Source organism: Aotus nancymaae, unplaced genomic scaffold, assembly GCF_030222135.1.
Source record: "Aotus nancymaae isolate 86718 unplaced genomic scaffold, 86718_ANA_hifiasm-v0.15.2.pri h1tg000008l, whole genome shotgun sequence".
In the NCBI taxonomy this organism is placed as follows: Eukaryota; Metazoa; Chordata; class Mammalia; order Primates; family Aotidae; genus Aotus; species Aotus nancymaae.
In genome coordinates, this window is record NW_026988419.1 from 29,410,165 (window position 1) to 29,438,041 (window position 27,877).

The window sequence follows — 27,877 nt, forward strand, 5'->3', positions numbered from 1 at the left end:
ACCAAAGCATGACAAATTAACAAAGGAATTCTTAACATGACACACTTAGGATTAAACAAGTTTATTTAGGGTCTCAAGGAAATCCCCAACCCTTCCACGATTTAGCAGGAGACAAGGTACGCATTATCAACCCAGAACCTGGACCTATTTAGATTCAGTAAATTTACTGAGGCTCCAGAGGAAGGTCTTCAGGACTCAGACTCTAGTTATAGATTAAAAGAAGTTAATCACTAACATCTTTAGATAAATGCACACTTACACGTAGACATATAGGTTAGAAGGTATATAAGCTCTGGAAAACTTTGTAATTTTGAGTTGCTCTGGTGATAATTTCCAGGCCTTCTCCCTGTAACTGGATGGAGGAATAAAAACTCTCTTCCTCCCCATATCTTCCTCTGCATCTCCTTATTGGGCCACGAGAAATAGCAGCCCAACCCTCAGTTTGGTCCAGGAATACTACTACTGTATACAAAATGTTTAAACTACAGTATATATTCCTTCATATTTTTCCTATGTATTCTTGATATATGTATGTACTTTTATAAAATAGAATCATTCTACACATATATTTTCCATGGTTTTACTTTTTGTATTATATAAATCTCTATATATAAATTTACATCAAATTTTAAAGCTCAAACAAAACAGCATATTAAGAAGTTGTGACATTGTGAAATATGTATTTGTTCTTTCTCCCTGCTTATTGACATATAGCTACTAAAATCCTTATAATCTCAAAAAAAAAAAAAAAAAGATTCATACACTGAATTCGTAAGCACAAATCAGCAAGGTAGAGGGAAATAGGACGTTGCATAGGTAGACAGATAGATAGACTAAAGTGTATGTGGATGCATACATATATACACATTTACAGCTACTTATATATAAATATATATTTGTAGTCACACATACACATATGCACACATTTACATCTACATTTATATTTATATACATATTTATCTATCTATCTGGATAGATCCATATCCCTAGCTCTGTCCACTGATGGAACATAGGAGCAGTGAGATCCCAGTAGCAACGAGCAGAACTAATGCCTGGATCTTGGCTTCTAAAACTATCTCTAAAAGAAACCAGGGTTCTTGCAGAAGCAGCTGATTGCAGCACTGGGACAGTGAAAGCTCAAGCTGAGGCCGGACTAGCTCGTTCTGCCAGAAAGCAAAAGATTGCTGAAAGAACATTGGGGACATGGCGGAAGGATACAAGACCCAGTTGGAATGGGCTCCCACTGGCCAAGGATGGGGCAGTTTCAGTATCAAAACAGAATAATGATAGTAACAAATTTTGATCTATTGAATAAAATAGGATGCCATGATGCCATACAGTATATATAAATGAACAAATAAAGAAATTGAAATTTTCACAAGGAACAGAAGATTTACAAAGTTTCAAAGTACTTTCCCATAAAATATTTATTAAAATATAAAGGGAGCAAGAGTTACTTTGCAGTGGAGAAGCTTGACACACACCACCTTAGTCAAGTGATTAAAATGAACATTATCAGTAATGAATAAATCAAAACTGTGAGCTGCCTGATGGGATGCAGTTAAAAGAGTGCATTATCATTTCTGTGTGATTTCTGCCAAAGATGAAGAACCTGATTTTAATCATGAAGAAACATCAGACTGACCCAAACAAGGGATGTTCTACAAAACAACTGTTTTCATCTTCAAAAGTGTCAAGGCCATGAAGTCTAGACTGAGACTGTCACTACAGAGACATATCAACTAAATGCACAGGGCCAGTGTTGAAGGCGCTCTGCGGATGGGATGGTAGCAATGTATCTGAAGGCTACACTGTAGTTAGGAAGGGCAGTTTTCTTGTTTGTAAAAAATACCATTCAGAGGTGACAAGACATTAGATCAGAAACTTACTCAGGAAAAGAACCTTTTGCTGTGCTTCCAACTGTTTTATGTTTATAGCTATTTCAAAATTAAAAAAAAAAAAAAGAAAAAAGAAAATGAAGAAAGCAACCATTCCAAGCAATGTAACTATTTTCAAGTACAATATCAAATTTGTACATGCTAGCTAAGGTAATCAATTCCCTGCTCCCCCCAAAAAAACACAGTGAGGTATTTCCAGTTGCTGAATATCAAAATGTTTATTCTTTTGCTTCTTACTATTGCTGAAAATCTCTTTGATAAGTGGCTCCTCTTAAAACCAGATTTGATTTCACAGAAATTTTGTCCTTTAATAATTCATTTTGAAATGTCCCATACTGGGGACGAGGATGTGTCAAGGCACAGCTTGGACAACCAGGCCAGGTGGGCCACCGTGAAGGCTGTCCTCCCCACACTCCACCCCACACACAGAAAGCTGCAAACAACTCAGGGAACACCTGTGCAAAGCCAGCCAGGTTGTCCAAGTCAGCTGAAAACAGAACACGATACTAGATTCAAATTACAAGTTCAGTACTATACTGTACACATCCAGCATTACACATGCTTAAAATAATATAAGTATGCATAATGACACATCAGGTCTCACTTGTAAGCGATAAGCAGGCAGCTACAAAACGTTAAACTACAACATAATTCCAATTTACCTAAAGTCACAAATGTTGTTGCATACACATTGGCTGCTTCAGAAGCCTTGGGCATGCAGACAGGAAGTAGAGAAAATATTCCAGCTAAGCATAAACACATTACATGTATTTAAGACTCTTTCTAGCCAAATCATATTCTAAAGACTATCTTGAAGAGCCAGGGCCATTTTCAGGCTGTATGGTTTTTAGGAGAGGGAATTGTGCCCTGACACATTTGTGTGCTTCACAGATCCTGGAGTTATGAATGCAGGTAGACCCACTGTGATTCCCAGGGTGATGTCAGCCTCTGGGAAGAAGAAAACCTAGTGGCCCCTGGCTCAGGGGAGTCTCTCAACCCTGGAATTCCACCCAGGTCTGGAGGGCTGCTCCAGGCTCATGGGGACCATTTTGACCTGTCAAGCCCAGAGGCAGCACAGGTATAGTCTGACAGCAACCTACAGTAACTACAGCTTTCAGGCTAAATGAATAATCTGCTCTACCCCAGAAGAATGCTTGCCCATTAAAGATGATTTTGTTTGCAATTTTAATATGTTCTACAAAAATAGCTAAACTTGTCATTAATAGCACCATGAAAACATAGATAATGGTAGAAAACAGGATAATAAAGTTGCTTTCAATTCCAGGCATTGTTTCCTACCTCTAACATAAACAAAGTTAACCATTTTAACTGAATTTGAGAAAACAACATGTCTTTCAGGAACAAAAATATTCTTGTAGGGAGAACATAGGCAAATATATTCATTATGAATTTTATATGCATATGTGTGTATATATGTGTGCATAGATACATAAAATCTCTGAGCAGCGAGGAAAGAATGTAAGACATAGCTCTCTATTGAGAGTGGCTGGGAGGCTGTCAAGCAGTCATGTAGAAGTATTTTTAAAAAGAAAATTGAGGGCACAAGAAAGCATCTAAAGTCTTGGTAAAATGGTCAACTGAGGTTCAGCAACTGAAGGAGAGTACTGTGTCTAATGTACAGTTCACATCAACATCTCAGAAATAAAATAGCTCCAGTTCTGAAGCATCTCCCTCGACTGTCTGATGAAAAGAGGAATTCTCATCGCTATAGAAAGAAGAGGTAGTATGACAGTGAAATGCGGACAGATGCTGGCCCTTGGCTGCTCATTTGCTTTGCAGATTCAGTCCTGGCATCTTTAAAACACTGTTTTGGTGAGTGTGTTTGTTTTGCTGGCTGGTGCACTGCTAGGGGCAGATGTGGAGACAGGGATTCCACTCCCAGTGAGATCTATTTGTTGAGCACACAGGAGCTGGTCTTTCTCTAAAGCTGGTTGCAAGAGGGTGATTGTTTTGAGAGGACTCAGCAGTACCAAGGCAGTCTGTTAAAATTCCCGTTGACTGATACAGTCACTCGTCCAGATTGAACAAAACACCAGCAGAAGATGTATGTAGTTAAATCAAGTCAGACTCTCCATGGTCCAGGAAATGAGAGAATCTTGTGCTTCAAGTTGTGGAAAACTGGCCAACATGGTTCATCTCTGGGTGCCAGAGTTTCAGATTATAGGGTCACATCTGTAACAAAAATTTAGCATAAATTCTCTAAATGCTCTCCATGTGCCAGTTCCCTACAAGAAGCTTTCTCCTTTCCATTGTCTTTCATACACATGCACACACACACACACACACATACACACACATACACCCCATGTAAACTTGTCTTTATGCTTCAAGACCCAGCTCCAGTTCCCCATTTCCCAAGAAAGCTCTCAACTCCTATAGCAGACATTACCTGAACTCATCACTTTGAAACTGTCTACCTCTGATTTCAGCTGCTGCTGAGATGGACAGGTCTGCATGCACTGACTGTTCTAGCACAACACGCCACTGCATTTCTCTGTTTTTCTGCCTCCAGACTATCTCGTGAAGACTCATCCTGATTAGAGGCACAGCTCAGGGATGAGGGAAAGCTAATGCCCCCTGCAGGCAACCCCAGATCAGTGGGGATGGAGCCAGTGGTTATCATCCTTCAGGAGAATAATTCTGGGAGGCATCTGTACACTTCTCAGAGATCCAATGATGTCAGGCCTCTGGCTGGAGCTGAGACCTTGATAATAATGCACCCTTCATTTGCTTCTCCTCGTTGGCTGTCTCACTCTCCCTGCCCCCTCACCCCTTCTTTCTGAGATCGGCTCCCAAATAAACTACTTGCACCCAAGTCATTATCTCAGGTTCTGCTTGTGGGGATCCAAACAGACAAAACACATTAAGCACAAAGATTGAGAGATCGTGTATTTTTTCAACAGCAAAGTAATGAAACACAACCTCTTTGTAAGTGTCAAAGCTATGGTATTAACTCTGTAGGGAACCAAAAGAGTCAATGAACACTTTGGGCATCAATTTCTGTCACCTAAAAAAATGAGATGTGAACTCCAAAGACCTTTTTAACTCCCATCCAATGCTATAATTCCATGATAACACAAGCTATATACCCCCTTTAGACAATCCATAGCCACTGAGGGGTGGAAAAATAAAATGGCTTCTGTCTCATTATATACCACACATCATTCCAACCTCAAGGGGTATAAGACATGAATTTTCCACAATGAAAGCTTCAAACTTTCTGGGTGCTCCTCAAACTTGGCAACTTTCAGTTTTCTAACTCTTAACAGAAAAGGTCAAAGTCCCACGTTACTGAGACTTCTGCAGCCATCCAACTTCTCTAAACTTGCACACTTTTTACATCAAAATAACCAAATATCTTCACAATTTCTCCTTCATCCCTCTAGCAGCACCAGCATAAATCTCTCTTCTTAATCTCAGTCCAAAATTACCATACATCTGTCCAAATCTCAGTCCAAATTCCCTGGAGTATCTCACTCAGTAACTCACACTTCACCGGTATTCAATAAATGCTCATCGAATGACTGAATGAACCCTTCAACAAGAAACACTTAGAATCATCCCAACTTTTGAAATATCAATTGGAAAACTGCCTTGATACAATGTTAGCTTATGAACTTTTTTGTGTGTTTAGTTTCAGTAGTGGCTTACAAACCTATTGCTTGTTTGTTTTCAACATACAAGCAATATACAAGCAAGTGAAAAATCCAGATTTTCACAGAAAAATTAACATTCTAGGCTTACCGTGAAGAAACCTCTTCCCTACCCAAACCCCCAAATGGAGTTATACCTGTGAGTTTAGATTTTTTGGCTGTGTTCACTGCTGCCATGAACATGTATTCACTATTAGGGTCGTGCACGCTGGATGAATATTTCTGAAAGAAAAAGCCAGAAACATGGTTTGTCATCTTCTCTTCCCCATCTCTTTGTTTTTTGACTGTTTTCTATTCTTTGTTGAAGTAGTATATGACAAAAACATGAAAATGTAACCTCGGTTCCTGGCTTTAGGCTAATTAGAAAAACAATATGAAAAGGGCTTTATATAAAATGAGCTTTCTACTGAACTTTCTTCCTCATTTTTTCCTTTATTGTTTCTTTACCTATAAACTTAGATCATGGGCCCCATCTCATTCTCTTCCTTCTTTATCTCTTTTTTCAAATTCCAGTCTGCCACAGATATACACTGGCCAATGACCACACTGTGGATATAATTGAGTACCAGCATACCTGCATAATATGCAGAATGGTGTCAGTTCTTTGACTAAGAACTTGTAATGTGAGAAACCAAAAAGAATATCCCCCAGCACAGGGAGATTTTTGTTATTATCATTGTTGTTTATCTTTCTAAATAGCTCTTCAGTGGTTTTCTTTCAAAGCAAGGAGTCTAATAACTTATCATGTAAAAAAGTTGTCAATTTCCTTCTAAGCTACAATTGACACCTTAGAAGGCTTTCTTGCTGACTGTTTTTAACTTACCAGTTAAGCAAAACTTGTTACTAACTGTTTCATCTCTGCTCTGCCTCTTAGGAAGCTTAGATTCATATTTGCGGCCTACACATAATAATTTTTTTAAAAATCAGAGGCATCTATTTTATGTTTTAACCTTCCTCCTGGCCTTTAGTCTTCTCTTGGTCTCAATTTCCTCATCTAGTTTGAACAATAATAATAATAATGTAACTCTCTTAAGCCGTCAAGTCAAGTCCTCTTTGGAATGTGTGGGTTATAAAAGAAATAAATAAACTTCTGTTCCAAGCGATTAATTAGTAAGTATGTCTTGGGGGGAAGGAATTACCTGCCTGTTGGTCAAACTACTCTGACAAGAGCCATGTGTACTTTTGATGAGTAAATAATCACTGATGTACATAGTAAAGCGGATACAAAGAAAGATAGAAATTGCTCACCTTTTTTGTAAACCAACAAATAAGTATGCATACAAAAACGCAGACTACAACAAAAGCGGCACATCCTATGGGCAACCAGAACTTCAGCTGGCAACAAAGTTGTGATTCTGGATTGGAAAAAACGTCTGTTAATGAAAAATTCTGAGAATCAAATATCCTCTTTGAATACTGAACCACAAGTTCTCTTACTCAATTTAAAAGAGCCGTTTAATCAAATGAAACTTTTCTTTAGTATAGTCATGAAATCCAGTAAGTGGGCAAGTTATTAGACTAACATCATCTCAGTATTATGGCAAGGATCCAGGAACAAAAACTTAGAAGACTATGCACATAGATGTTTACAAATGTCGTTAATAGAAAGGGCTTTTCTGTCAATATTTTTATAAAAGAGGTAGTAGTAAAAGTAATATTATAAAACTATGATTTTCAATCATCACACTTCATTCCACAAACACAATGCAAAATCAAACCTTAAATCTTAGCTGAACAGAAATAATAGCCATTATTAAGTCATAAGTTTAAGTATTTGTCTTAATTTTTTTTCCTGATTTTTAATGGTACATGTGTTTAAAAGGCAATAGGAAGGCCGGGCGCGGTGGCTAAAGCCTGTAATCCCAGCACTTTGGGAGGCCGAGGCGGGTGGATCACGAGGTCAAGAGATCGAGACCATCCTGGTCAACATGGTGAAACCCCGTCTCTACTAAAAATACAAAAAAAAAAAAAATAGCTGGGCACGGTGGCACGTGCCTGTAATCCCAGCTACTCAGGAGACTGAGGCAGGAGAATTGCCTGAACCCAGGAGGCGGAGTTTGCGGTGAGCCGAGATCGCGCCATTGCACTCCAACCTGGGTAACAAGAACGAAACTCCATCTCAAAAAAAAAAAAAAAAAAGGCAATAGGATCTATTTCTGACTTAGTAGTCTATGGGATTAAATTGCATATTGCTGAATAATATTAATTATTATTCATCGTAAATCATCACCTGTATATCTTCATTATAAATGATTGCCATCAATTGCATCTAAGTGAACTCCAACACAAAAGATACTTATTTGTCCAATTGTTTTCATTAGTGAGAAAAGTTGTCAAAACATATGTATATACTCTTAAGTTTGGAAGATGAAAGCAATGTCTTACCATAAATATGCAAATACTCTCCCTTAAGAGTTACTTTAAAAGGAGGAGGATCAAAAATGGAGAGGCTGCAGAAGTAATAGTTGGCATGAGAACGGTCCAAGTTATATAGAAAAAAGGAGACACTGTTGTTGGATAGCTGAGGATGGCAGAATTTCTGGCTGTTAATGGACACTGTGTTACCACTTCCCTTTGTCTTAGTGAAATCGCAGAGTATTTGCTCCCCTTTCAGCAACTCTATTTTAAATTGCTGGACAATGTCAGGATATTTGCATAAAATTTGTACACCTCCATTGTGAAATGTAAACATCTCATAATCGGCAGAACCATTGATTTCTCCTGGATAAAAAGAAAGAAAACAAAGCAAAAGTGACGTTTTATAAATATGTTGTCCTAATAATTATATTTTAACATAGAAGTAATTTATTCTATGCACAAAGTCATCGCTGTTGCACCAGAATGAAACAGCTTCACTTCCTCCTTCCACCCCTCAAGAAAGAACATAAGGTAAAACTATGTCCTAGAGAAAAAAAATCCTAACCAGAAATCCGCTTGTCATATGTGAATATAGAATATACTGAATATTAAATAATATATTTACATAGTATGAATCAAACAGGTATGGTCCCTGTCCTTTGGTAGCTTTCATATTAGAGGCAGATGGTAAAAGAATAAATATATAGTAATGCACCATAATTTGTGATAGGAATGGAATATTATTTGAATAAAGGTAGTAAGGTCAGGTGGGTTATAATTTTGATTATAGAATCAGAAAATGTCACCTTAAGGAAGTGAGTTTTAAAATTGGAATTAAAAGATGAGTAGCACCTAGCCAAACAGAGAGATATAGGAAAAGCTGAAGTTTAGGAAAAACTTCATTTATTAGTATGTATGTCTTGCGGGGAAGGAATTGCCTGCCTGTTGGTCAATACTCTGACGAGAGCCATGTGTACTTTTGATGAGTAAATAATCACTGATGTATATCAGTTAAGCAGATACAAGGAAAGATAGAAATTGCTCACTTTGTAAAAGTTCAAAGTAGTTTAAAAATGAATAATTGTATATATGTGATTATGTGTATATTAAAATATATGTATTATACGTATATTACAGTATATAGAAAGTACATGTGTAGACATATGCATACAATTATATACATATGCATACATATATGCACACATACATTATATCCTCCTACTAGAGAGTAAAAGAACAGACTAATCATTTTCAAATGATAGAAATGTATTTTCTCTGAATATCATCCACTGAGAACTGAATCAAGGCCTGAAAATAAAGATAAGCCCCAGATTTTTGTTTACTTTTTCTCTTTCTTTTTTGTTCTTTTTAGAGAAAAGGTTTCACTCTGTTACCCAGGCTCCAGTGCAGTGGCATGATCATAGCTAATTGTAGCCACCACTTCCTGGGCTCCAGGGACCCTCCTGCCTCAGCCTCCCAAGAAGCTGGGAATGCAGGTGCACACCACCATACCTGGCTAATTTTGAAAAAGAAATTTTATAGAGACATATATCACTATGTTGCCCAGGTGGATCTTGAACTCCTGGCCTCAAGTAATCTTCCTGCCTCAGCCTCTTAAAGCACTGGGATTATAGATGTGAACCACCATGCCCAGCCCCACTTTTTCATTTTCTGAAATAATTTTAAGCTTATAGTAAGCCGAGGTTGTTTTTGAAAGCTACATAGGGATCACAGAAGGAAAAAAATAAAATTGCCTTGCCCTGGTGGTTGCAGATTCTGAGTTATTAGACTATAAAGTCAAACTGCTCATTGCCTTCCCTTTCTTTTTGTTTTTTTTTCCTTTTTAATATAGCAAATTTTCACGCTGAAACTGTTTGGGAAAATTATTAGCATCCTGGTTTTTCTCCTAAGTTTTGAAATTTTGGTCTCTTGTTTCTGAGAAAACTAGATAACAAATGTAAAAAATGTTAAAGGAAAAAAATTACCTAGTCCTACAGTGAAATAGAAATACTATTTGTATACTTTTGCTCTTTATCTTTCAAAAACATACTTCTTATTTGTCACAAACATGTTATTTTGTGTTCTGCTATTGTCATTTTATGTCATAAACATTTCATTTCTTACATAGTCATCATAATTATCCTTTTTAATGACTATATTATTGGCCATAATGTTAATCTATTATAATTTGTTAAAACTAAAATACTAATGTTGGAAATTGGGCTTATTTTCAGCGGTTTGCTTTTATGTAAATATTATGACATTTGGTCAAAATGTTTAAAAGTTATAATACTATGTATTGCCATTTTGCTTTCTGAAATTTATAACAGGATTAGCATTATGCAGGAGGAGCTATTTCTCACACCTCTGTTTACACTAGTTGTCTTAATTTTATTTAAGATTCACAATTACTTATTTTCTTAATATCTCTAAGCTTCAATCTATATTTCCTCTATAGATCTTCAATTTTGGGTGATTTGATTGTGAAAATAAGCACAAGTGTTCTAGTCTTCAGTTATAGCAGTGCCTATTATTCAAACTAATTCTCACGCCAAAACAACCAAAAATGTTGAACAAATGTCCAAAAATACAATTAAAAGCATTAAAAGAGTGACACAAAGGAGGAGAAATTACCAGGTTAAATTTGAAGAGACAAGCAAAGCTTGGAACCCCAAGAGACAAGCAAAGCTTGGAAGCTGCTTTTACTCTGAAAGCATTTACTGTTCGAAATTCAAACTTTTGTTTTTGTCTCAACTCCCAGAATCTGCAGAGTGCGGGATCTAGCAGAAAACCATCTCCCCAGTAAACTGGGATCCCAAAGAGTTTCATTCTTGGAGCACAGTTAAACCAGAAGTAAACCAGACTTCATTCAGATTAGGTGGTCCTTAAAAATCTTTTCTGGACTTCAATGGTCTAGAAGACCTCAATCTGTGAATTTTCTTTAAGATAATTTGCATTTTATTACCCCTCAGCTTTTGAAAGTAAAAATGCAAACTATTACAAGAAGAAAAGGAGCATCACACACTGGGGTCTGTTGGGGGGGATTATGGGGAGGGAGGGTAGGGAGGTTGGGGAGGGATAACATGGGGAGAAATGCCAGATATAGATGACAGCAGGGGAATGGAGGCAGCAAACCGCATTGCCATGTATGTACCTATGCAACAATCCTGCATGATCTGCAAATGCACCCCAGAACCAAAAGTGCAATAAAATATTAAAAAAAAAAAAAAAGAAGAAGAAAAGGTTTACATCCTAGGCCTCAAAAAATTCCTACAAATAATATGTACATTCAGTGACAAACACATCATAAAATGAGACCTAGAAAACAAGGTAACAACAGAAGCAACAAACTATAAAACCAAATCCACAATTTATATATTTGAATTATCAGGTCCCCAAAACAAAATAATTAAACTTATTATGTTTAAGCAAAAAAGAAAAATTTGTAATAATATCTGCAGTACACAGGAAAATTTAAGTCAACTAATTTGAAAAAGAACCAACAAGAATTGGCAAAAAAAAAAAAAAAAAAAAAAAAAAGACAAAACGCACTAACTGAAGTTTAAAACTCAATTGATAGGTTTAATATATATTAGACAGAGCTAAAGAGAAAATTGGTGAACCAGTAGATAGGTTGGAAAAATTAGTTAGAACCCAGTCACAATCCACAGATTCAAGAATCCCAACAATTCACAAGCAGATTTTTTAAGTGTGCACATCTAGACATATCTTTGTGAAAATCCTAAAAGCAGCCAGAAATAAGAGACTGATTACCTTCTAAGAAGCAACTAATAGACTGTTTCAACATCAACAATAAAAACCTTGATACAGTGGAATTATAACTTATATCTCCAATGTGCTTTAAAAAAAAATCTGTCAATATAGAACACATTGTCTAGAAAGACAGCGAAGGTATATGTAATTTGAAACTTTTCTAAGTGAAGTATACATGTTGAGATTTCAAAATAGAAATAATATAATCTGAATTAGTATCACAAAATTCAGCCTAATGGTTTTCTCCAAAGAGGGAGAAAGAGTTGGAATCAGGACGGAACAGGGGTGCTGACAATCTTGTATTTCTTGACCTGTGGTGATTATGAGGGTGAGGTAGTATGCTTTAGTATTATTCATTAAATTGTACATTTATGTTTTTTTCACTTTTCTGTATGGATGTTTTGTTTTATAAGAAGAAATATTTTTAAAGTATACAGAAGGAAAATACTACTTGCTTCATTTTAAAAACTAGAGGGAACAATGTAAACAAAAGGCAAAGGAAAAAAAAACTGTTGGCATGAGGACAGATGCAGTCTACATTAGATTAAAAGGTAAGATATTTTGCTTAGGGCCTTTACGTTGCCCCACTGTTGCTTTGATGCTTATGTCTCTACCATCTGCTACAGAAGATAAAATCAGTGGATTGGTTCTCGGTTACTTTAGAAATGTTCACAACAAATTTCCCAGAGACTGTAGAATGGCAGCAAGTAAACCACAAAGATCTTGGAGCAAAAGTGTCTGTGGCCACTATGTATACACAGACATAGATGCATTGTCTTGTACTTCTGAAGATGATTTTGTCAGCAGGGTTTTCCCCCATTGTGCCCACACTGTGGCAAACACAAGAGGACATTAATCATTAATAGTTGGTGGTGCAGTGTGGTGGAAGTGCATTGCACTGGCTCCCCAGGAGACCACAGGCAAATTCTGGCTCTACCACTTGTGAGGCTCTGTGGCTAGGATACCCCTATGGAATTCAGTCTCCTCATCTGTGAAATAAGGAAGTGATACAAAAACATCTTAATGTTCTTTCTAACACTTGCTTTCTCTGGAATTGGGATCAGAATATATCCAGATAAAACTGCAAACAACTGAGAGAGCTAATTCTTTGCTGTTGGGCGAGTCCTCCAAAGGGAAAACAATGTTCCTGTTAACCACTTTCTGTCTCAATATCATAATGGGCCATTCCAGAAATTCAGAATAAATTAAAATGAAGGAGACTATCTTTCTTGCCCACAAAAGTATGTACATAGGACTAGGAATGCTGTGCCTCAATTTTTCTTGAATGTCACATTGAGAGTGTGTGCCACTGACATCAGCTGAAGATTTCAAAGTGTCATTTCTATTGGAAACTCTTTTTTTTTGAGATGGAGTCTTGCTCTGTCACCAGGGTGGAGTGCAATGGCACAATCTCAGTTCACTGCAACCTCCGCCTCCCAGGTTCAAGCTGTTCTCCTACCTCAGCCTCCCAAGTAGCTGGGACTACAGGCATGCACCACCATGCCAACCTAATTTTTGTATTTTTAGTAGAGATGGGGTTTCATCATGTTGGCCAGGATGGTCTCGATCTCTTGACCTCATGATCTGCCCACCTCAGACTCCCAAAGTGCTGGGATTACAGGCGTGAGCCACTGCAACTGGACTGGACATTCTTAATTATTCATTTTATTATTTTTAACTTAAAAACTACCTGGACAACATTTTTATTATGAAATGTAGTGATCAGAAGGCTGACTTAGGTTTCCACATATCCAGTGTTTAAACTTTCTATCTGGAAAACCACGTGGCAGCTCTAAGTATACAGTTTGAATGTTTTCAACTATAGCATTTAATTACTTCATAATTACTTTGCCAGATATAGAACAGACATGCTTGCTATAGCTTGAATGTTTGTCCCCTCTGACACTCATATTGAAAATTAATCCCCAGTGTAATAGAATTAGGAGGTGGGGCCTTTAAGAGATGATTGGCAGAACCCTCATGAATAGCTTAATTCAATTCATGGGCTAATGGGTTAACAGATTAAAAGGTTATCACAAGAGTGGGTTAGTTATCAGGAGAGCTAGTATGTTATAAACAGCCACACTGGCTGTCTCTCAAGAACCTCCTCATCACGTAATCCTCTGCACTGCCTTGGGTCTCTGATGAGTGTCCCCACCAGCAAGAAGGCCCTCACCAGATTTTTACCCTAGACTTCAGCCTAGACCAGACCCCTAGACCCCTAGACTTAGGCTCCAGCCTCCAGAACTGTAAGAAATACATTTCTTTTCTTTATAAATTATTCAGTCTCAGGTATTCAGCGATAGCAACAGAAAATGGACTAAGACAATGCTCAAATGACAAATTACAAAGTCTTCTTAGCCTTTGGTAACATTTGAAAAATAGTATTAAAGGAGACAGTCCCTTATAAGCATGACTAAAGCATGTAATGAATAGATGGTTTAAGGCAGATCTGAATACGTTAGTTTCTTATAACTGCAAAAGCAGCTAGGATCCTTTCTCCATCCTTCTTGGATGTTCTTATCTCCAAGTCTAACACTCAGCCTGGAGGGCTGGTATGATCGCACCACTTTTATAGACAGTGTCTGTTCTAATTGGTCAGATGTCAAATCTATTTGGTCAATTCTGTTGCTATACCAGTAGTTAAAATTTTTGAGTGTTCCCCTTATTACCAATCTCTCTTCTTGTTTTCTTCCTTTCTCTCATGTTTGCCTTTTCTTCCCATACCACCTTTAATATAAACTCTTCTCCAAAATATCCTCTCTCACACTATCTTTGATATGCTTCTCACACTTCCTAACATACCATTTCCATTGCCAATAAATTCTCATCAACACTGTTCATGTTTCAGGCATCCTATAAGTACCCTCAGCTTTACACTTTTGTTTCCTATAACATGATTCAACCTCTTCTCAGCATCATACACAATCAGACCTGGTGATCTCTTTTGTGTATATACAGACAACTGAAGGCTCGGACAGATTAAATTATTTGCCCAAGGTCACACAGCTTCCTGGGTGCATGAAAGATTTTGGTTCAATCCACAGTCAAAGTGTCACTAGCAACAATCAACTGAAGTATAATAGAAGCAGGCAACCACATGAAGCTAGACAGTGGTCACTAACAATGGGGTCCTACAGGACCACTGCTAAAATCTGTATGCAGGAAGAATGCCTTATCTGGCACCTCTGTTTTATGTCCAGCAGAATTTATCTGCTTCTCCATCTCAGCTTCAGCTGGTCCAAACCATTGTCATCTCTCTCTGGGACTACAAGAGCTTCCTAACTACAAGAGCTTCTGCTTTTACTCTTGCCCATTTACAATTCATTCTCCACATAGAAGCCAGAATGACCTTCTCACATACATGATCCAATAGAGTCATTCTTTGGCTTTTAAAACCTCCAGGGGCTTCTCATTTCACTTACAGTGAAATTAACTCCTTACCCTGGTTTTCCATGACTTACATAACCTGTGCTACCTCTCCCCATTTTATACCAGTCACACACTATGCCACAGTCACACTGCCCTTCTTTCTGCTCCTCAAACACACAAAGCTGGTTCCCAGGGCTTTTAATTTGTCATTTTTCCACCTAGAGCATTCTCTCTGATCTTCACAGGGCTGCTTCTTTGTCATCGTTCAAGAGTAATGACACTTCAGTGACCACTGGCCACCCAATATAAAGAATACATCCAAGTCATTTGCTAGAATATTAACTGAGATAAAGCATTTTTCACTCTCTGAAATTCTCTGGTTTATCTGATTGTTTTCTTCTTTATCGTCTGGCTACTCCACTCTAACGTAAGCTTTAAAATCAGGGACCTTGTTGGTCTTATTCACCTATCGATCCCAAGTATATACAATAATACCTTGTATGTTGTAAGTTGCAATTAACATTTATTGGATAGATAAAAGCATGGTTGGATGGGTGAACAAATGAGTATGTAGATGGTGACATTTTAAATATGAGGAGATGAAGCATAGGATTTATAATATACGAACCAAAAGGGCTTCTAGAAATGACAAGTTAAATCTTTCATTTTGCACTTTACATTTGCACTTATTAAATTAAACTAGAACCAAAAAGGGGAATATCTTGCCCAGGATTACATAGCTTATAGCTGGGACATGATCCCAGAGTTAGCTATGCCATGTTGCTTTTGAAACAAGTACATGAAGATATACAATCATGCATACAAGACACTACCCCAACATGTCACGTTCTAATGGAAATTATATGTCTGAGCTTTCAAGAAAAACTTTCTTTACCTACAAATATCTGCTGGGCTCATAAATATTTATTTAGATAGTCGATGATTCTCTTGGTCTTATATGTCTACAGAGGGCAGGACAACTTTGTTCCATCCAAGCGAGCAACAAACTTGGTTGCTAACTTGGATCTCCCAAAGTGCAGTCATTAAATTTGTCCAATATATGGCCAGGACAAGAACCCCTGGACCAGTGGTTGCTCTAATATACCAAGATGTTTTGTAAACACAGCATGTTAGTGATTTGTGATATAAACATCATCTTATATCTTTTAGCATTTAATATGTTACTAAAAACACAAAAAGGAAGCCTTAAAATCTGAATATTAAACATGAGGTTTTGTTTTGCTACCATATCTGTTTGCTTTTTATTGGAAATCCTAGACTATAATCAGTCTAGAGAACAGATACTATATTTCTTGATCACATAGAGTACTGCATTGAACAGGGTATATTCTTCCCAAGAGAGGCTCAAGCCTGTTAACTGCTGCTAACAATAATTTTTAAAACATTACTGTTAATGACACTAAAGTTTTCAAGAGTAAAATAAAAATCTTTACATTAAGTGATTTCTTTAGGTTTTCAAAATTTATAAAGCATAAGAACATTTTCATCTTCTTTTGGGGGATCATTAAGAAAATTTCTGAAAAAAAGGCCATTCACCTGAAAATTGCACTATAGTTCACATGAGTTCATTATTTGCAAGTTGATGCTTTTAATATCTGAACTACTTCATTTCTCTAGTACAAGATGCTCTTGTCCAGACCCATCCTGTTAGGACTCTTTGCCAGCAGTTGTATTGTTCCTGGTTGAAAATCCTCTGGAGGAAACATTTCAAGAACCTACTCAGTACAGAGCGTGCAAGATATTAGAAGTGTAATTTTATTTTCTTTAACTCAGACATCTAACCACAAACCTCCACAAAGGTCTCAGAGTGATGGAAAGATAAGATCTCCTGAGTTTGTAATCATTAATAGTGCTTACTAAACACATTTTCTATAATCAAACCACGATAAGCATTAGCTTAGCATGGCACATGAATGTAACATAAGAGGCAAAGGTCTAAAAATTGCAATGTTAATTACAAGTTGTCAATCATATTAGGTTTTAGTTAAATTTGATCTTTTACTAAGAAAATCTGGCATTTAAAACAAAATGTGCTTCCTACCACTTTTCTCACCTTTTATAAAAGCAATGTCATGTCTTATGAGTCTACTAACTAAAACTTTTAGAATCCTAGTTAGTAGATTTTTACATATGCATCACTTCTAAACTTACATTACTATTCAAAGGCACCCATAATCTAAAGAAGTGACTAAAGCAAGGAAGGTAGGGATGATAGGCAAGATAAATCCAATCTAATCTAAATGCCTAACATTTGGAGGAAAAAAAAAATATAGGAAGAAGAAAAGCAATGAGAAAAAGCCAAAAGAGTACTCATGAACACACACACAATATGTGCATTGTTTTTACTCTCCAAGGAACTCTACAGGGGTTACAAAACAGCCCTTTGGTTCTCTAAGTGTATATAATAAGAAAAATGAAAGACTGATTTTCTCCTAGTTAAAACTGATTTCGTCACGAAAATGAAAAAATCCCAGCGGTATTATAAAACTTCATAGCAATATTCACAAAGTAATTAATTTGCAAACAAGTTACTTTGTTAGTTACTTCATTGCCATTGATTTGAAATTGTTGTCCTAGAGAAATCACATGAGATTAAATGAACCCAACTCTCTTCCACAGAGTGGGAGGGAGAGGATTTTATCCACACCTCCGAATCCCCACATTGCTTCCCATTGCTCACCTACTGTGCAAAACTCCTTGGGCACATGGACAGGGTGTTCGCTGACTGAACTGATTTGCACCTGTAACTCCAGCTCTCATGTCTACCCCCAGAAGCCCACATTTTATCTCTAGCCCAAACTTTCAATTCCTTGCTTCCAAATTCCTTTCAACATCACTCTCTGGATATACCCTAACACATCAAGTGTAACCTTTCCAAACTGAGCTCAGTACAGTCATGCACTGAAGAAATGACATTTCAGTCAACAATGGACTGTATATATGATGGTGGTCCCATAAGATTATAATACTGTAATTTTTAATGTCCCTTTTCTGTGTTTAGTGACACAAAGATTTACCATTGTGCTACCATTGCCTGCAGTACTCAGCACAGTAACATGCTGTACAGGTTTGTAGCCTAGAAGCAATAGGTTACTCCACATAGCCTAGGTAGTGCAGTAGGCTCTACCATCTAGTAGACCACCATGTTAGTATGCTCGATGATGTTCACACAATAAAATCACTAAGGACACATTTCTCAGAATGTATTTCCATTGTCAAATGGCACATGACTGTATTCATTCACCAAACCCAAACCCTGTCTTTTCAGGAAGTCACTAGTCTGACCCTAAGAAACTCTTCCTCATTTCTTCCTCTTTCTGATTTTCATCATCTAATTGGTCACCAAGTCCAGTTGACTCCAGCTCATGAATATCTCTTAAATTCAATTATTTTTCTCCATTTCCATTGCCAATCCACACCTTTTTCATGTCTTCCCTTAACTGTGGATGCATCCTCCTAACTGGCCTTCTCAACACTAATCTCTCTCTCTCCTCCCCATCCATCCTCCATGCTGCTCCCAAAATTATGTTTAAGAAAAGCATTTCACTCCCCAGTTTAAAAGTCTCCATTAGTGTTCTATTGCTTATAAGGTATTTAAAAATATATATGACTTGACATAAAATGCTTTCACAGTCTCGTAGGCCATCTATTGAAGTTACACTAAACTTTGTGGCCATTTCTTTCTCACTTCTGTTCTTCATTACTAGAATACATTTTACACTTCATTATTTCTGTTACCATAAACTAGAATATCTGATTACCCCTTAATCTGAGAAGAAACCCTCATTCATTCTTCAAGAACCATTTTAAATGTCAATTTCTCTCTTGAGATATTTCCAAGACCACCAGACAAAGACTCTTATCTCTATGCTCCCAGTAATACTTTGTTTAGGCCAATATAATTATACTGCATATCATCTTGGAGCATAACTATTTTTGTCTATCTTCCTCATTTAATCATGAGCTCCACAAAATAAGGACTGCATTACAGTTGCCTAAATAATCCCAGAACCTTGAACATAGTAGAAGCTTAATCATATTAAATAAAAGAATTAATATTAATAGAAGAATATGGAGGCTAAGTATGTTTGGCAAATATCCTTGCAACGGGCCAAGAAAAGGAACAGGAACAGTAGAGCAAGAGATCCCATTTACTGAAGATTGGGAGATACTTATTTCCCAGTCAAAAAGCAAAGACTGCTGGGAAAGGGAGGCCCTCGTCTCCCAAACACACACCCCAACTGGTGAAGCCGAAGATCTGTTTGCAGAGAAGTTTCTGACTTTATCTGGAGCTGAGTCAAGTTTCGGAGCCAAGTGGAGCAAGACACAGGGGTAGAGGAAGCAGCAGAAAGGCCCCGGGAGCTCTCTGGGCCAGGCAGCCAATTCCTGCCTAGCACCACAGGGATCCATTGGGAGGGTGGCCAGAGGAGCAGGGGGTAAAACTCCACAGGGAGAAGAAATTCTCTAGCTGAACTTTCTAACAATTTGAACAGGGCAAGAAGCCTCCTGGCCAGAACTGGGAGAAGGGCATGAATCTGGCTTGCAGACTTCACACGCAGGGGAAGAACTAAAGCCCTTTTCTTTCACAGCTGGGAGGCAGAAAGCCTCAGGCAAGTTTTCAAGCCCATCTCGCCCTCCTCCTGGAAACAGACTTGGGGCTGTTGTGGGAGGCATGGTGAGAGTGACACCAGCCCTTCAGTTTGCATGGGAGCTGGGTGAGGCCTATAACTGTCCGCTTTCCCCGACTTCCCTGACAACCTACATGACTCAGCAGAGGCAGCCATAATCCTCCTAGGTACGCAACTCCAGTGACCTGGGAATCTCACCCCCATCCCCCACAGCAGCTGCAGCAAGACCTGCCCAAAGAGAGTCTGAGCTCAGACACCTCTAGCCCTGCCCCAGCCAGATGGTCCTTCCTTACTCACCCTGGTAGCAAAGACAAAGGGCATATAATATTGGGAGTTCTTGGGCCCCACCCACCACCAGATCCTCTCTGTACTATTACAACTGATGCCTCTGGAAAGTGCCGCCTCCTAGCAGGAGGCCAATCAGCACAAAAATAGAGCATTAAACCACCAAAGCTATGGACCCTCACGGAGTCCATTGCACCCCCACCACCTCCATCAGAACAGGCACTGGTATCCATGGCTGAGAGACCCATAGATGGTTCACATCACAGGACTCTGTGCAGACAACCCCCAGTACCAGCCCAGAGCTGGGTAGACTTGCTGGGTGGCTAGACCCAGAAGAAAGACAACAATTACTGTTGTTCGGCTCACAGGAAGCCATATCCATAGGAAAAGGGGGAGACTACTATATCAAGGGAACACCCAGTGGGACAAAAAAAATCTGAAAAACAGCCTTCAGCCCTAGACCTTCTCTCCGACAGAGTCTACCCAAATGAGAAAGAACGAGAAAATCAACTCTGGTAATAAGACAAAACAAAGCTATTCAACAACCCCAAAAAAATCACACTAGTTCACCAGCAAGGGATCCAAACCAAGAATAAATCTCTGCTTTACCCGAAAAAGAATTCAGGAGGTTGGTTATTAAGCTAATCAGGGAGGGACCAGAGAAAGGTGAAGCCCAATGCAAGAAAATCCAAAAAATGATACAAGAAGTGAAGGGAGAAATATTCAAGGAAATAGATAACTTAAAGAAAAACCAATCAAAAATTCAGGAAACTTTGGAAACACTTTTAGAAATGTGAAATGCTCTGGCAAGTCTCAGCAATAGAATTGAATTAAGTAGAAGAAAGAAATTCAGAGCTTGAAGACAAGGTCTTTGAATTAATCCAATTCAATAAAGACAAAGAAAAAAGAAAATAATAATTTGACACCAGAGTCCACACACTCACTTAATCTCTTCATCTAATAATATAGTCCAACCCCCTCAATGTACAGAAACTAAAGCATAGGAGCTAAAGAGATTTGCTAAGAAATAAAAACACGAAAGAAGCTTTTAATGTTAATCTAGATATAAAAATGAATTTCAGGTATTTATTTTCCTTCTAGGTATATTGGATATATTATCACCACTAACACTTAAAGTAGGATTCACATTGGTGCCACATATGTGTTCTGGGATTGAAAGGGTTATTATACATCAAAAAATTATTTTAAAGTGACTTAGATGTGAAATTACATTGTACATAACTCACTCATTTCCCTAGACATTTTTATTCATCAACCATTCTGTATTAAGCTGTGCTATCATTGTACCTGTGTTCTTGCTCTGATTAAGTCTAAATTCTTAATGATTTTCCCATCACTTATCTGCCTGTAGAAATGTACAGAAATGGATTCACATATAGAAGAAACTTTCGTCATAATTAAATAAGTGCAATAGGCACAACTATGAGATTTTTGCATTAGTCCTAGATAGTGCAAAATAAACAGAACTTTAATTGTGAGTGCAGTAGAGAGTTTGTTGTTGTTGTTTTTGCATGAACAGATTTTTTGATGCGAAGTCCTAGGAAAACATAAACATAGGCTGTAAAAAAAAATCTATTTATCAAATTCAGAAAAGTTACCTTTAAATGATCATTAATTGCTTATTGAAAGTGCTGTGCCTGTGTCCACATGGCTCAAATAAACAGATCCTAACAGCACTACTGGTCAACTGGATGGAAACTCCTAAGTCTATCACCCTACCTGGGGACAACCTGTTTCTATTTTTCCTCAAGCAAAGTAGATGCAAGCATCATTATGTTATACATGACCCAGAAGGACATTCATATACCCAGTTTTGGACTATTTAAACTTGCAAATATTTGTCTATTTTGATCAACCTTACATTCCAAACTAGTGGGAAAAACAAATCATTTTCTGACTAACAGTTTTAATGTGTGTGACATATCTCCTACATACTTAAGTTCCACTTTCCAAAATATAATTGTGAATTTTTATAAGAGGTTTCAAATGCCAAGTTTCTTATTTCACTTAGAATGACCCAAAAGTGCCATTTGACAGACCTAGTTTGTTAGAACAGCAGTAGTACTGAGGTGCCATTTACAGAGAAAATGTGACCTTTTCACTAGTTATTGCAAGCTACAAATGATTTTAAAACACATTTTTAAAAATTTGCAAAGCCCAGTAAGTCATTTTGCATATAAAACTCAATGTCCTTAGACTAGGGAAGCAGTATATGTTGTAGATTTTGCTGTTTACAGCTGTGAATACAGGGATAAAATTTTTTAAGCCAAATAATGTTGTTATTCTTACAGTGAGTAAAGATAAGAATTTCAGTCCCCGCTACATGCCTACCTTTGTTTCTACCAAGAAATGGGAATATAGTACTAGTAATTTAAAACTGAAATATCCATTTCATCTGAAGGAGTTGTGGTTAACAAGCAACAGCAACTTGTGAAAGCCATTTTGCTCATAAATGATGAAAAAATAAGGATGCAAGAACTTACACGAGAATAAGAGACATTTCTAGAAAGAGTGGGGGAAAAAAGGATAAGGTTTGATTCAACAAACACTAGGAAAAAATGATTGAAATGAAGAATGAAGCTTCAGTCTACAGATTGAAAAGACTCACCCAGTCTGAAAAAAAGAATTAGCAGAAACACAGAGAGAGAGAGAAACAGAGGGAGAGAGTTAGACATATCCTGGAGGAATTCCTGAATTCCAATATTGAAGTAAATAGCTTTCAAGATTACAAAATCCTAGAGTTGTTTTTTTTTTAATTACTTACAAAGGAATGAAAATTAGACTAGCATGAAATTGTTCACCCACAACCCTAGAAGGCAGCAGACAGTGGAGGAATATCTGCAACCCCTAAGAGGAAAGGCCGCCATCCAGGACTCCTAGTCCCAGAAAAGATATCAGTCACCCATCAAGGTAAAAGGAAGACACCCTTACCTGTGCTGGAATTCAGAGAGTTAGGGGTACTTAACAAAAATAAGAGAAGTCTTCTGATCATTAGATCAGAACAGAGAGCACAAGACGGGAGCAGATGGCCAGAATGATGCTGTCACTGAAAGTGTGTGATATAAGTGTTGAGAAAGGATTCTTGAAACAGAAGAGAAATACTGTAAGAGGAAACCTAGCAATGATCTGCAACTATAAGTTTTAAATTATTTCCACAAAACCCACGTATGGAGCAGGGTGCACTTTCTGGGGGCAGTGTGAGAGTAGAAAATGAAGAACATTCTTAAGACTCATTCAAAATATCACAATATTTTGGGGATGGGGACTAGGCACAACAGACAAAGGCATTGTCATTATTTTCATACAGTGATAAATAAGTACACATTCAATTAAGATTCTTTGAACATGATAATTACTTAGCAAATTAAGAACTGTAGTTGACCTTCCAAATTAACCAGAGGCAAAGAGGGGAGTCAAAAGAAATTTCATCACACTAACAAAAATAAAAGAGAAAAAGAGGACACGGCAAAGGAAAATAAGTAGTAAATAAGCACAGAAATAAAATGAAGTAGAGGCTTATGCTGAGTGGAAATGGCCTGAATTTATCTACTAAAAGAAATAATTGATAACTGGGATTTTTAAATTAAATCTATCAAGAACACTGGAAGGGGGCGCTGCCAGGAGATGACATTTACTCAGAGTCCTGGAGAGGCTAAGAGGGGCTCCAAGGTCAGCCATCTTCACAGACTTCTCAGACACTGGAAACACCAAGGGGCTCTTTTCCCCAGTGGAACTTAGGAATCACTAACAGAATGCCTCAGTGACAAAGCAAGGCTCAAAGTGGCCTTGAGGGCTATCCTCCCAGCTTCCTCACAGAACACATCATAAGACAGGCATGTTTATTAGACACCCTCTGCCATCAGCTCTTCCCACTCTGGCCTATTATCTACACTGCTTTTAAAGTGGTCTTTCTAAAACCAGAATTCATCCCATCACTCACATGGTCCCTGTTGCCTGTAAAGTCTACAAAGAGGGTTTCCAAAATGCAGTTAGACGTTCACATTTTTCCTAGATATTTTTACAATAAAACCGTCCTATTGTTCCAAATTCATTAAAGTAATAAGACTTTGTTAAATTCTACATTGAGATCCATCAAAGACTGGAAATCACCAAGATTCCCATCCTTCTTAATTCACAACCAAGTAACAAAGGTGATCAGAATCATTGAGATTTATGTTAATCTCCACTACTTCAACACAGTTTAGAAAGAATGTAGATGTTGGGGTCACATTGGAGTTCTAATTTCGGTTCTGCCACCAATTACTGTGTAACAAATCACTTAGCCTTTCCTGGCTGGAAATTCTTCAAACATTGACGGAAGGTAAGAATGCCTACATGCCTACATCTTCACGGCATGAGAAAGCCTATGTAAATTGGGAGGATTGAAAATACAACAAAGAGAACAAGCAAGTGATTAGTTGACTTGAGTTTGGCTCTTTTTGTTTAGAGCTTTTAAATGGCAGTTGCTGGATACATGCATTGCGGTGATATTTTGAATAGGATAATTGTTAGCAGATGTATCATTACCATTTAACCACTCATGCCTCAGTTTTACCACATGTCAAACAGCATACCACATCGCATGGTTTTCCTTATAATGAGAGTGAACATTGGTTGTATTCATTTAGAATCTATGATGAATATTATTCCAAAATATAAATTATTCATCAGCTTAACCTGGCAACTTGAAATAATCCTACCTAAGGCTGGATGTAACCTTCCACAGAATTGACATCAATGCTACTTTAATTCTCCTGGGCACAATACCACAACCAGAACTTCCCAAATGGGTTTGGCCTAGTGGAGTGATTTTTACCAACAGAAACAAACCCTTCCATGAATGGTACATATGTTCTTGGAAGAAAATCCAAAATCTTGAACATAGAACACATGGTCTGAATGGTCTGGCCTCTGCTTTCCTTTCCAGCCTTATCTTAGACCAACTTGCACCAGTGGTCATCTTGGACCAATATTGGTGAGACCAGCTCCCAATATATCAACATGGTTTATATATTGTGAGAGTTTAAGAACTCTCAAAGTGATCGAGTGGTTGGTGAAAAAGAAAGAGAGACAAAGAAAAAGTTTTCTTTAAAGCTGCGCCCAGGGGAGACACCACATAAAGCCACTCTGTGGATGTCTGACATTCCCCTGAAAATCTCAGTTTTTTATTGTGCTTTTTCCATAAGGGAGGGGGAGCAAGATTATGCAAAGTTTCAGTGATAATTATACAAAAAGAATACATTTGCAAAAACTGATGCACAAAAATCACAAAGTGGTTGTAAAAGCAGAACAACATAAAGATAACTTTCTGTGTGTCAGCATAGAAATCATACACCTTAGCAAGAATATAGGTTAAATATAATCTTATGATTATCAGCAAAAACATATTGGGCTCACAGCTATAGGGGGAACAGGATCTGATACAGGACAACCAGCCTGACCACAAAAGCTGCAAGAGGAGGGGGCCTCCATGCAGGATTGGAGGAGCAATGGGAGAAGAAAGACTTTTACATCCTTATCTCAACCACAGAGACAGACGCCCCTCATGTGTCCATTTATAGGCTGCCCATGAGGGTCGCATTCCCTTTCCAGGGCCCTAATCAATATGCCTTTCCTGGGAAAGGAATCCAGGTAATAAACCTCTCCATTACACATCCGTTTATAGGCTCTCTGCAACGAGAAGCCTATTGCGCACTGTCATTTCTCTCCAGCAGTCAAGTTGTGTGGTTAGTCCCTTCACAGAGTTCCTGTTTTTACCAGAACAGATCAGTAGAGCCAAAGTTACAAGGTGCAGCTCAGCAGAGCCAAAGTTACAAGCTACATCTCAGTAGAACCAAAGTTACAAGTTACATCTCAGCATTTCACATTATCCTTCATTTTCTTAAACATAATTGATACAACAAGTAACAAACATCACAAAGCAAATAATTCATTTCAGGGGAACTAAATTCTAAGAGAATTTACAGGTTAAAAATCAACAACAATTTCTTCTTGTTATTTCAGATAGCTTGGGTTTTGCCAATTCTTCCAGAAGCTTGGGGTTGCTCAGTCGCCACAGAGGGGTTCAAAGTATTCCCAGCAGATCAAGCTCAACCTCTTCCCGCTCTGTGCTCAGGCACACCTGTCTGCCTTCTTCTATTCCCTAACCTTACCTCATCCCCTCCTGCCACAGGCTCTTTGCACTTGTTCTTTCCATGGTATGGAATGTTCTTCCCCATTTTCATACCATTCTCCCTATTGATTCCTATTTGTCCTTAAAATCTCTACTCAAGTGCCACTTGCACAGGAAAGACTTCAATGAACCCTGTTCCTCAGCTCCACCTCCACACCCACCCAATCTAGTCAAGCTCCTTGTTACATTCCCTCATAGGATTGAGTTTTGCTTGTAATTATAATTAATCTATGGGATTATTTGATTGATCTCTCTCTCTCTCTACAATGCTGTTACCTTCTGAAGAACAGGGGTTGACCTGGTTTTGCTCATCCTTGTACATCCACCATCTGGCACAGTACCCCCTGCCAGGCAAGTGTTCGGTGCTACATGAGTAAATGGATGAATGAAGAATGAATATCAATTCCAAAGCTGCTCGTGTCATTCATGCCGTTAAAGGACTTCATGAGATTCTAGAAAAGGCATAAACCAGCAAGTGGCCCAGAACTGTCCTTGGACTCATTTCTCATGCCTCATTCCTCAGTCATCAGTCCTCTTTACTTAACAGCACTTAACTCACTTTGAACCAGCACAAGATGAAACATTTGATCAGTTCGATTTTGGTTTTTTAAATTTTTTGTAAACACAGTAAAGTCTATGTTTTTTAACCACTGAAAAATGTAGCCCTAGATAGGATCATACCTACTAAAAGTTCTGCCTTCACTTTTGGTATGTTTAATTATTTAAGTTATTTAATATAACTTCACTTTCCTTTTTTCAACCTCAAAAATAGGGCTCAGGGTTAAAGAGAAAATAAAAGTAGTACAAATTATACACAGTAAAAAGCAGCAGAACCACGTGTATTAACTTACATTGTATGTAGCATTATTTAAATTGTCCATATAGAGTGTGCTGTATACCATTCAAGAGAAAGAATCAGGGACTCAGGGACTCAAGAATGATTTTTTTAAGGCCTATGGGGGCTAGGAAGTATTTTTACATTATCCTCTCCTCCTTGGCTTTTTAGGGTGAACTCTGATGCTTAGTGTCAATAAAAACTCTACGGTACCCTTAACATTTCAGATAACAGATCATCCAGGTAAAATTAAAATCAAAATCCCTCTTTTCAAAGCCTTTCCATTTTATTTTCTACCACAGAAAGAATTCCCAGCCCAAATGCCACAGCTACTTAATTTTCATTCTGTTGACACAAGTCATTTTGCCTTTCATCTCTCTCTCTAAGAACAGTAAGCCACTCTGCTATTTTATCCACTGACAGGTAACTCCAAGCAGGTAATTTAAAATTTTAATGGTCTGATGAACCTTTTTTTCATCTCAAGACACAGTATCAAAGGCAGGAATGCAAACTCAATGCCATCCACAGTGACATGAGTGACATGGTGCCCCTGGCCATATACTCGGGCTGTTCTGAAACTATTCCTACTTTCAAAAACCAAAACCACCTTCTTTTGGGTACGCAATTTCTCTACCTTTGATTTTTCTTAATGTTTACTTGAATTATAATAAGAAACATTCAATAAGCCACTTACCTGTTAGAACTTTAGTTTGCAAGCAGAAGAGAAAGAAATACCAGAGGTCTGACTTCATGTTTGCCAGAAACAGATGAGAGTTCGTGTTCAATGTTCAGTGTTCAGAGTTCAGTGTTCAATGCTGATAGTGAGTTCAGGTTCTCAG

The 27,877-nt window shown here is 37.8% G+C and overlaps 1 protein-coding gene across 2 annotated transcripts; it reads right to left on the bottom strand.

Moving 5' to 3' along the window:
• Positions 1-1,409: 1,409 nt before the first annotated feature.
• ICOS (inducible T cell costimulator) lies at positions 1,410-27,877 on the bottom strand. Of its 2 annotated transcripts, XM_012446362.2 has the most exons (6): positions 27,733-27,810; positions 26,480-26,568; positions 7,958-8,293; positions 6,821-6,927; positions 5,710-5,794; positions 1,410-4,091 (listed from the first exon to the last, which is right to left on the bottom strand). In XM_012446362.2, exons 2-6 carry the CDS (start codon positions 26,523-26,525, stop codon positions 4,078-4,080), a joined length of 588 nt encoding a protein of 195 aa, XP_012301785.1. In that variant the 5' UTR covers positions 26,526-26,568; positions 27,733-27,810; the 3' UTR covers positions 1,410-4,077. The 2 variants fall into 2 exon arrangements, with proteins under 2 accessions (XP_012301785.1, XP_012301784.1); XM_012446361.2 differs by lacking the exon at positions 26,480-26,568 and having other exon boundaries at positions 27,733-27,877.